Source organism: Typopeltis vanoorti, chromosome 9 (assembly GCF_054136105.1).
Source record: "Typopeltis vanoorti isolate ZY-2024b chromosome 9, IOZ_Tvanoo_1.0, whole genome shotgun sequence".
Classification (NCBI taxonomy): Eukaryota; Metazoa; Arthropoda; class Arachnida; order Uropygi; family Thelyphonidae; genus Typopeltis; species Typopeltis vanoorti.
The window spans coordinates 61,989,310-62,001,549 of NC_143557.1; the positions used below are offsets into that span (position 1 = coordinate 61,989,310).

General features: G+C 33.7%; 1 protein-coding gene across 4 annotated transcripts in view; it reads right to left on the bottom strand.

Moving 5' to 3' along the window:
- Positions 1-4,690: 4,690 nt before the first annotated feature.
- The window catches only part of LOC150103085 (Fanconi anemia core complex-associated protein 24-like), an 81,156-nt gene continuing 73,606 nt past the window's right edge, over positions 4,691-12,240 (bottom strand). For all 4 annotated transcript variants that reach the window (XM_090397841.1, XM_090397838.1, XM_090397839.1 and 1 more), the window contains exon 5: positions 4,691-4,987. In XM_090397841.1, the coding sequence (XP_090253967.1) occupies positions 4,875-4,987 (113 nt within the window). In that variant the 3' untranslated portion in view covers positions 4,691-4,874. The remainder of the gene's footprint in view (positions 4,988-12,240) is intronic.

Sequence of the window (12,240 nt, forward strand, 5' to 3'; positions counted from 1 at the left end):
TTAAGTGGGCTATGTTGAGGTCTTGTGGATTGGGGTAGTGAATCTCATCTTGATAAAGGAGATGAATACTGCTTTGATTTTGTTTTCATTATAGCCATCTTAAATACTGGAGTGCTTTAAATTCCTGTCAGTAATGAGCCAATGGGCTTTTGTTCCTAATGTAGAAATAATATCTAATTTTTAAGGTCTATTATGATGGGAAGAGGCATGCAGATTTTTTTTTAAAATTAAAATACTTGTTATAGTTCACCCACAGTTTGTAGATCTCTGCTTGAAGACTTGTTAAGAATAGTCGATTCATGCTGAAGGGGAGAAAGAAATGAAGGACGTACGAATTGGTCGCCAACACGCGAAATCACATGCTTCATAGGTAAAATTTTCCAACTGTTATACAGGCAACATAGTTAACTACAATGTTCATAAAAGAGAAGTTAATTTTCCGACACGTAATAATAAACAACTCAACACGGACTGATTACACTATTATCGGAATGCATTCTCCTCCTGTTGACATGCGCAGAAGTGTCAAACGGTCTCGAATCTGTGGGTGTACTATACCATCTTTTCTGCCTTATGAACTATTAACTCATATATACATACATACACACACTACTTGGAAAGAAGTCGATGGACACCATATTCTGAAGAACAAACAGCCCTGCCACCCACCTTAATACAATGCAGGACCTCTTTTCACTTCAATAACTGCAGCAAATCTATGGGGTATACTTTCTACATATAATAGCGATTAATGGAAATCTTGGACCATTCTTCCTGTAGGCATGTAATGAGGTCCTGGACTGTTGTTAAGCAGATGTCCCTTGACCTCACCCAACGCTCAAGTTCATCCCAGAGAGGTTCAATGGATTGAAATCAGGGCTCCATAGAGCCCAGTCAAGTGTGGTGACATTCATATGCACAAACAATCCACTCTCTTGCTGAAAGATAACGGTCAGGTACATCTCAGAGTTGATTGTTTGTGGCACCACAAACAAAGGACTGAGGCCAAATCATCAAAAACAGCCGCATATCATCACACTGCCACCTCTGAATTTCATAGTTGGGATTACACACTGTGGTACAAGATGCTAACTGGACATAATTCCGAATATGAAATTCAGAGGTGGTGTTGTGATGGTGTGGTCATGTTTTTCATGGTTTCCACTGACACCTGCTTATCTACTCATAAAGAGGGTGTAATGTGATTTGTTGCAATCTTCCACATCCCAATGTACATGCTTATTGCAACACTGAAGATGAGGCTGCATGTTGATTCAGTTAATGTGGGGCTTGCATATAACAGTTCTAACATGGAAACCCATGTTGTGAGCCTTGGTTCAGAATGTTCTTGTGCAGATTCAATATTTGAATCTGCACAAGAACAGATTAAATATTTGAATAATGTAATCATTTCTATATTTCAGCTTATTCTACTTGAGTGGTCTGAAAAGTTCTCGGCCTCGCCCATAAATGGCAACACTATCGGCAAGATTTTTTTTCTTTCTAAGTTGGTACATTTGTCCTAAGCATCCATGTGAAATTGCAAGTCATTCTATCAAGTATTTTTTTTTTTTTTTTTTATACAGCTGTCGGAGGTCAAAGTGTTGTCTGAATCTCTTGAAATTGGATAAAATTGTGTACCGTGCAGTTATAAAATTCTCTGTAAAAGAAGGTTTAATGCCAAAAGAAATTCATTCGAAGTTCATAAAAGTTTATGGGCACCCTTCTCCTTTGTTTGCGACAATTAAGAAATGGGCTGTGGAGTTTAATCGTGGCCGTACCAGCCTTGAAGTTGATCCACGTGAAGGACATCCAAAAAAGTGTAACAACACCAGAAATCATTGAAGTGCACGATATGGTATTGGATGACCAGCGAGTCAGAGTGCATGAAATTGCTGAGACTATAGACATTTTAAAAGAACGTGTAGGATATATTTTGCACGAAGAATTGCAAATGAAAAAGCTTTGCGCAAGATGGGTGCTGCACTGATAAAAAACACTCGTATGAAAATCTCTGAACAGTGCTTGGAGCATTTTAACAAGAATAAAACTGATTTTTTGAGTCAATTTATTACTATGGATGAGACTTGGATTCACAGTACACACCAGAATCCAAACAGCAGTCAAAACAGTGGATAGAAGCCGGTTGTTCAACGCCAAAGACAAGATCATGGCATCGGTATTTTGGGATGCTAAAGGCATTTTGCTTATTAATTATCTTGAAAAGGGTAAAACAATAACCGGGGATTATTATTCCGATCTTTTAACCAGACTAGATGAAAAAAGTAGTGAGAAAAAATCTAGTTTACACAAGAAAAATATCTTTCATCAGGACAATGCACCTGCCCACAAAGGTGTTTTTGGCAATGGGAAAATTAAGGGATCTGTACTATGAATTGTTGGAACATCCACCCTGTTCCTCAGATTTGGCTCCCTCTGACTTCTATCTCTTCCTTGCTGGTCAGCGTTTTTCTTTGAATCAAGAGGCGATTCTGTAGAGGGGTATAATACTGAGAACCACTACAGGGACAGGATAATGGCACTGGAGCATTGCTGGAATAAATGTATTAGTCTTAAATGAGATTATGTTGAAAAATAAAAATAATTTTGAAATTATAAATTCGTTTTTTCATTGTTAGGCCAAGAACTTTTCAGACCACCCAAGTAACTTGTGACAAAGATAGAAATTAGTTTCCTTTTAGGTGTGTTTTTTTCAATTAGGTAAATTATAAAATGGTACAACTTGCGCTATGCACTCTCTTATTAGAAATACTTTTGTTATAAATGACAGCATATAGTACTGTTTGTTTCTTGAATTTTTGGTATTGGTTTTTGTTTTCTTTCCTTTTTTTTTGTTTGTTCGCCTGTTCTTATCGTTTTTTTTTAGAAAAACATAACACAAAAGATAATGAAGTTCTCTTTTATTACATTTGGAATTTTGTGGCATAGTTTTGTTACCGAATGCATTACTGGATTTTAAAGATGCTAATTCAAGTTCTGCTAAGGAGAGGCAATTTATGTACATGTTTTCTGATCAAGGCTAAGATAACCTATTTTTACAAGTGCATTTTTTTCCCTTCTACAAAACAGACAAACTTCTCTAAAACAGTTGGACATAATGCAAAAAACAGCCATACTGAAGTGTTTTTATTCCAACTCCTTGTCACTGACGTATGCTACTGGAATCCTGTTAGCCTCTTCAAGAAAACAGATGAAATTACAAACAAATCTGAGATTGAAAATCCAAATCAACTGCAGAGATTTGTTTATTACTGATTTCTGATGTAATATGGCTAGACATAAAATTATGATGTCTAAAATATCATTATATTATGAATTAATAAAACTATTTAATGATTAGAATAAATTTATCTACTGATTTATGTTTTTATTTCCTTTCAATATATAATATAATACAATAATAACATTATATGACTGTAAATATAAGTGCAACAAAACAGCTACATTCTACTTAGCTACTCCAAGTTCGTTCTTTCATAGCATCACGCTCCTTACCAGATGGTTTGTTTGTTACAGGAAAGAAACAAAATCACTACCAGTACCCAAAAGGCTTTTATGCTGTAATGTATGGTGAAGTTATTATTTTTCATTTTTATTTTCAAATTTGGATTGCATTTGATAAGTTGTTGGTATTAAAATTTTTATAATTTTTTTTCTTAATTTTATAAATTTAATATGGATCCATCCATATTTTATAGCCAAATATAAAAAGATACTTTAAAAAGTTTTGAAAATTTGCTTTTGAAAAAAATGAGTTTATGAGACTGTGCTTGAAAAATCAGTTAATGAGAATATAACTTTCGGCATCAGAGTTACCTTAGTTTGCACTATTTAAAAGTAAAGCTCTAGCCAGGTTTCCCTTTTTATTAATGTTTAAAGTGGGTTTCACAGTCTTGATAGCTGTTTCAACTGTTAATTCCTGCCAGAGACTAGGCAGAAACTTGAGAGAGAGAGAGATAGAAATAGGGAGGGAAAGCAAAAATCTTCTCAATATCGTAACAGTCCTATGGCAGAAAGTTAAGTTCCTTAAGTGAACTGTCAGCAGATGCGTAAACAGTTACATGAAGTATAGAGTCGAAAGGTCAGAGAGGGGAAACTTAAGTAAGAGAGAGAAGTATAATGTACCATTTATCTGACCTTCCAACCATTGATCCTTTATTTAAAAGACTCTTGAATAGGTGCTAGTATGTCAAATGACTTTTGGTATAGCACTATGTATTTTTAGTTATTTCACTCTTCAATTATACAAATGACAAATTACTTTCCTGCTGTAATCACTGAAACTGGTTTAATGATGTGACCTTAGGTGCCTTGAAGGATGCTCCCCCACCCATTTTAGTTAACTATACATCTACATTATAAATTCAATCATGGTTTCAGTTATGCAATCAGTAGAAGTGGTTATAAAGTAGCTACCCAATAATCTTTTCATTTCAGCCAGATTGGATAGTAATAATGCATCAGTGGTGGTCCTAGCAAAGCACATTGAAGTAGCGGTCTGGCATGTGGCTTACCAATGAGTTTATTTTAGTAAATATTATAGATAGTGCAGGAAGGTTTCATTTTATAAAGGCAAAACAGTCTAAATAGATGGAAATGAATGGTTAATACATCACAAAACATATATAAACTATAAATTACTATATGAATGTTAGCCAAAATGTATCAATGAAACAAAAAAATCAAATTTTATTATATTACTGCAAATTTTTCTGCCTTAAAAACAAAGCTCTTTTTAAAGTTTTTAAATTATATAGTTTATCAAAATATTTATATCTATTAGAACTTGGATAACTATAATAATCAGCTGTTGGTTAAGTGAAATTTCTAATTTCTTGTCAGTGTTAGCAAAGCTAGCTGCTTCTATCAGGACAATGGTGGAAAAAATCCCACACTTTTTGAGCACTTGATTTTCCAATAATTGGTTCTAATTCTGTTAAGTCTGCATTTATTACTGCTTGAAGTGCTGTAACAGAAAAGCAATATCAGTGTTTGAAATTTTTAGTTACGATTAATTATAACATCAAAATTTTAATTACAACAGGACTAAGGATAACAAATTAATCAAGCATAACCAATTCCTCAGGAATCATTTTGAATGATTCCTGAAATTTGAATGATACAGCTAGAGTTGCAGAAGAATTTAATAAGTACTTTGCAAAGTGTATATTTGAAGACTGATTAGAGGAGAACATCACTTATCTTAAATCAACATAACGCAACTGATAAGGTCAGAGCCAGGAATATAACTCCTTCACTGGTAAGAATAATCGTATGTCAGGGATAATCAATTCAACTTGTGATCATCCAATATACTGCTGAGATTTAGAAAAGTACCTTCTGATTGAAATCTGTAAAGATTATTCAAACTTCTAAGAGTAGTTCATCACAAAGTTGAGAATTACTGAGCAGTTAATCTTATCAGTATTACAGACAAAGTAATGGCAAAATTAATTAAAATCTTTGGGATAGTTTGATAGAAATCACTTGAGTAGGTCACAGCATGTTTATGTTTTGTGAAGAGGTAATGTATGAAATAAAATCAGCACTAGATGCAACTTTACTGAATTTCAGCAAATTCTTTGACAAGAATTTGCTGAAATTTCAATGATTAAACTGCAGCACATAAACATTGATAATTATCTAGTGAAATGGTTAGGAAATTGTTTGGCAGGCAAATGAAAGTGGTAGTGCTTAAAGGGAAGCCATGTAGGAGCCATATTGATAAATAGCTGTACATGTCTATTTGCCATAAAGGATTTAGGTTAAAAATCGAACTTCTCTCATTAATGTCAAGCTGAGTAGAATTATTAATTGTTCAAAAGACTTATTCTTTACAGAATGATCTTAAAAGATTAGAAGAATGAACATAGAAGTTAGGTTTACAATTTAAATATGAACAATGCAAGAACAAGTGACTTGTGAAGGAGCTAGTATGAGATGAATAAGTTGAAGTAAATGGGTTGAATTAGAGCTAAAGCAAGGCCATTGTTTGAAGCCACTATAAGGTTATTATTTTATGTTCTAATTGCCTGTGTTCTAATTTCCGTCTTTTTTGTGCAAGAAACAATTTAATTTTCAGGAGGAGAACCCTACCTTCTGTTTTCCAGAAGGGTGGAAAACTTGCCTTCACTTACATCTTTCAAGAAACAACATCATCATTACCAACTGGACTATAATTGAATCTTGTGCTGTCTCAAAATGAATGAAAACTTCAGTGATTTGAGTATTTGGTTGAGTTGGAATCTGAGTTCAGAAATCATAGTGCTAAGACAACTACTAATTCTCAGAAGAATGTGGGATGAACTGAAAGAAGCATCTCTTTATAGGAGAAAGGAAGATGAGGTCCTCTCATATGTCACTGGTGAGCTCGGTATTGGATTATGGCTCAAATTTCTGGATATCAACTGAGTCAAAGATATTTAAGGAAGATTCATTAAGTACATAATGATTATGGGAAGTGTGATTAGATGAAGTTAATTCAGGAGAGATTAAACTGAAGTTTCAGTTCAAGTCATATGTAATAGACAGCAATAACTTGTTGTAATTGGCTAAACCAGGGATTTAGGCATAATAAAATAATATTGGAAAAGAGAACAAATATATATATATATATTTTTAAAATCAAGGTAAAAAATGTGAAATAATTTCATAAATAATGAATTTATGCAATTCTTTCTTAAAGTTACATAGCTGTTACATCTGGGGGATAGGTTAAATTAAAAATTAACTTATTCTGTATAATTATCTAATGTAGTAGGACTGCACATGTCAGCATCTGTCATGTGTTTGAGAATAAAATTGTGTGTGAGGAGAAGACAAGCTGCACACACAATGATGTGCCAAGTGTAACAATGAGTAATAGTGAGTTTCATACAATGTCATCCTAGAGGAACTTTAAATCTCCTGATGAAACACCAATAATAACGATACTGTAACTTTTTATTTATTCAATTAATTTTTACTTAAAAAAAAATAAATATATGCTGAAAAGATCAGTAACTAACAGCTCAGTGAGGAAAAACAGTAATGAAAGAAAAAAGAACCTTATTTTAAATATATATATATATATATATATGCAAATATCTGAAATACATTTCAATGATATTATAGCAACAAATACTGTGTATATCCAAATCTTCTTGTTTGGCGTAATTATTTTCTAGAATATACCTGAATGCACTATCTCCCCCCCCCCCCCCCCAAAAAAAAAAACAACATAAGATTAAGATGCTGCAAATCAATGCTAGACATGGAATTAAGAGAAAATTAATTTCTTGATTTTTTTTTTTTTTTCTCCCCAAAGAGCTGGAGAGGTTATAATCTGATTAATACTTCATGAAGAAAGGGAAGCTGTTCCACAAAACCAAAGTAAATGGCAAGAAAGATGAATGGGAGTTGCACGTTGTTAGATCCTGAGTGAAGGAATCTCGCAAAGAAATCATTCATTCAGAATCTAACATACTAAACTTACTAACAAAGAGAAATACCTGCCCATCAGCTAAAATCAAAAGTGAAACTTCTTCACTTTATGTATAAATTTGCAATTTTATCTTATGTTCCATGTATTTTGATCACTACTAGACTTAAATTAGAGAATGTCTTAAAGGAAGAATTTTGTTAATATTAATTTTAAGCCTCACTTAAGCTGTATAGATTAACTGTGAGTCACCAGATAGTTACTAAGTAATAATTCTTAGAAAGCATACAAGTACATGTGTCCAGCGTAATGCCGGTGGCAGTAGCTTACATGGAATGTACGTTGATGCGTATTCCATGAATCCAAGAGCATAACGGGGTTGGGAAAGCAAGGGATGAAAAGATATGGGTCATGTGCATAAGGGACTCCGCGAAAGGAGGCACTCTAACAAAGAATATAAGGGGGACGAGCGCCGTATCGAGGTCTCTCTTGTCGTATCGTTTTCCTGTTTAGTGGCTCGGAAGTTAGCGGGAGTTCGCGTAAAGGGGGGGGTGAAGCGTCTGTGCTAAGATAAGATGTCGGACAGCAGGCTTTCTTGAAAATGGAGAAGGATGCTACGCAGAGCTGAAGGTAAAAATTTCCAGTCCTAGCAGAATCAAGCCATCGCTGAGAAGTCCCATCGAGTTGTTCCTGAAACGCAAAGATTTAAGTCCGTTTTCTGCAGAAATAATGAAGATAGCGTAACCCCTATGTTGGCGTATGGACAGCCAACAGACAAGAAGTAACCAGACGTACATGTGGTGCTGAAAGACGTGGAAAAAGTTCCGTAAGGTGAAATTACTCTATTTTTGTGTATAAAATTCATTAGAAGAGAGAAGATTGTTTGCGAATGTGAAATTAAGAATAGTATTCTAAAGAACTCTGTGGACAGTCTCTAATTAGAAGGTTAGCCTCCTTTGAGAGAGTAAGAAGAATTGTTTGGAAAAGATCTTTAGTAATTAATTGTATGTGATAGGATTAACTTAATGAGATCAGAATTGTGGATTTTAGTAACTGAGTAACATTGGAATGTTTGTTTATATTATCTTATAAATAGCATTACAGAAAGGAATTTTAGTTGAACTTCATATCATTTGCTATCTATCCCAATATGCAGTTATTGTGTTTTGCATACTTTATGACCTTTAATTAATTTAGAATATGTTAACCTCTTAACTCGAGTTTCATTTAGTATTGAGTCATAATTGAGTGTATGAATTTTGTATTCTGTTTAGATATTCCAATAAACATGTCATATTTACCTAAACCTGAGTCATGCCTGATTACAATTCCAAACTACCACTTATAAAAATAGAACTCATTTTGGCGGGAAAGAATTAGTAAGAGTATATAATTATAGATTTAGGTCACGACTGCAATAATCTGAATCTATACGGCAGTGTTAAAGTATTGTTAAAGTATAGGAGACAATACTAGGCTAAGAGTCTAGTATTGTCTCCCCGAGTAGGAACTTTTTCTACTATAGGATACTGGCTGGTGCAGCATAATAAAAATTTGCCAGTACCGAAGAGGAAACAGTCCTGGACATAAATAGATATAAGCATATTAGACCTGATATCTGAAGAAGAAAAATAGCGATAGAAAGATAGAATAGGAAGATATAAAGCAGTAAAATATAGAGAAAGCAACGACATAACGATAGAGCAGCTGGCAGGACTTTAATTGAATGAGGCTTAAAATAAGAAAGGATAATAATACAGTAAACGAACTAATTAAGTATAAAATATATAAGTAAATATATTTAACAATGTTCAGTTAGCCAGCAATTCAACTTCCAAAAGGGTGTCAAGCAGGTGTTACTCATGTTATTTTTGGCTTAGCATAAAAGGGGAGAGGGGTCATTTCTGCTGAACAGTCAAACAATCTTATCAAAGGCCCTGGAAAGGTCAAGGGCAACAGCCCAAGTTTCTCCAATCCCTTCCACAACACTTGCCTAGAGGTGGATGATATAGGTTAGCAGATCTGTTGTGGATCTTGAATGAAAGATTACATTTTGGTAGTCACTGATTAGTTGAATTGTTTTTTAGGCAGAAGAAGTTGATTTTCTTCATTACTTTACACAGCAATGATGCGAAAGTAATATTATTATTACCACAGATCAATAGTTTGATGGTAAACACTCATCGCTGTCATTTTGGAAATGTCCCTGGGGTGGATGCCAGGCTGAGTATAATATAGTGTAGAAATGATAAAGGACAGGTGTTAGTTCAATTGATGGGATCCATGTTGTTCAAGATTCTTCTGATGACTTTCTGGTGTTAGGTTACAGAAAGCATATGTGATGCTGTATTCAAGGTAAAGTTAGTTGTGATTTACCTTCATCATATAGACAGAAGATGGATAAGAAGAATGATGCTAGGAAGTCAGTTTAGGTGAGAGAAAGGCAGAAACACTAATGGGCAGAAATTGTGCTCAACATCTTTTGAAAGAGACCAGAAGATATGACTACCATTGACACAGGCAGTGTTTACTACATTTAGCCCCTTTCAAAATCAGGCTTAGCATTGTTAATGATTATTTACTAAGTACTGCAGGCTGTGCATGAAGTTAGAGTTTTTGTCTCAAGTCACTTAAATTTTTTTTTTTTGCATCTGTATGTAGGGAGGAGGAGGAAAAGCATCCTCAAAAAACAAAATGGACAGGAATTTTGAACAGAGTGGGGAATAAAGACCTCTCATTTCAACATGGATAACTTCTATCATACATTCACAACAAGTATCAGGATCTGGAGAATGGACACAGTAGTCTAACCATGAAAAGGGCTTAATCTATTGGATCTTCCCACTTGGTAATGTTGTAGAGCCAAAGGATATGAGTATAATTTGGACAGTTAACAAGGAGTGCAGTTGTGGCAGTAATTTGGAATTCAGTTAAAAACAGGAGATAGTATATCTGTAAGTGAAGGTGCACATTATACTTTATCAAAAATGCCAGTTAAATGTTGTGTATGTTTTTTTTTTTTTTTGAGAGAGGGGGGGGTTTGTTTTATATTTTAATTACAGTGACATTATATCAAATTTGTTATTTTCAAAATGATGGTACAGAGGTGATGAGAAAAAAAAAGAGTAGGGGAACATGTAGGATTATGCACCAACTGAACACATCAACACTAGATTAAGTCCTGTGTGTACTGTCTGCTTTATTGCTGTATCTCAAAAGATGGGAGGTGGGGGTTGGATCCCCCACAGTATGTTTGGCAGTGTTGATACCCTTGAAGGATATTACTCACTGCATGTTAGAAGTTTGGGAGAGAGTAGAAACAGAAATCAGAATTGTTGCATTGGGTAACAATTAGTCAGTTTATCTCTCTAATAATCAAGATGGAGGTGTTTCACTGGGTGATGAACATCATCATCTACCACTTGTAAGTCAAGTTAGCATTTAATCTAACTATGAAGGTATCCTTTGACAGTAAGATTGCTTAGTGAAGAACTGGAGCTCCTTTGGGGCACATCTTGAAAAAAGTATGGCTGATTTGATTGGGAGAGGCTATATATTGCATATTAATGGCTGTGTGCTATCATGTCAGGAGATATGCTTAAGTAACTCAATTTATTAATATTAATTAATATTGCTAAATAACATGATATAATAATAAGTATCTCCTTTTATATATACGAATCACAACAGAGGATCAAGAAATGAAGTACCAAAAGGCAACACAAAAGGGTTTGGTCTTGTTATATGTAAACAGATTCATCAGTAAAAAGCTTATCTTCTTAGTGGGTTGCCTTTGTGAAGTCCTTAGAGAAAGACATTAAGTATATATTTTCATGACCTTCAGAAAACTTCAACTCAAAAGCTTGTGTACTTTAATAAAAAAAAAAAGAAAAAAAGAAATGCGATCAAGAGGTAAAATTGTAATTATCTCTGATATTGTTTCTAGTCTGATAGCACCACATCCTAATAACATTTCAGAAAAAAAAAAATCTTCTCTCAAGAAATGATATTTTCTTTAAACATTGCATTTAAAATTGAGTAAAAATGCTGAGTATTTTTATTTTAACTGCCAAATCTATAAAAACAAAATATTTTATGCTTTTTATTCCAGCATAAGGCTTTCATCCTAACAGGAGTATTGTAGGATGCATTTTGTAATTATAATATCTTATTGCTACAGTAGCTGTAAACCACTGATTTACAGTTGCTGAAATTAATCAATGGGTTCCTGCCTACCACTGAAAGAAACCAAAAGTAAGGAATGGTGTTATCTGGAAGTGAAACATGAAAAACCAAATAGCAAAAACTATTATAGTAACTTTCAGAGGTATCTTCTGTTGATTCAGTATCATTTTGCATTTCTATGGTTATGTTCTGAATACAAAGTTGCAGAACGAATAGCATCTTTTGTACTTTATAGTTGTGTTTAAAAAGTTGGATGTTTTCAGATATCATCAGATCTCACATGGAATATTTTATTCAATGCGAGATCTGAGAATTTGGTGAGAATTTTCATTCTTAATGAAAATTCTCACCAAAAATACCATAGGATTAAAAAAACTCATAAAACAATCACCTGGTGTGAGTAACAATAATCATCACTTATGTCTGAGTAATGGAAAAAAAATGATGCATACAGATAATAAATTAAACTAAATTTTATTTAATTATTAAACCAATATTTCATTTTGATCCTATGTGCATGTTTTTTGTCCTAATACGTAAGCAGTCACATAGAAGTAGTAAGGCAAACTACAGTAGAGTATTAAATGGCATAATTCTATAGTGCTCTAATTGCC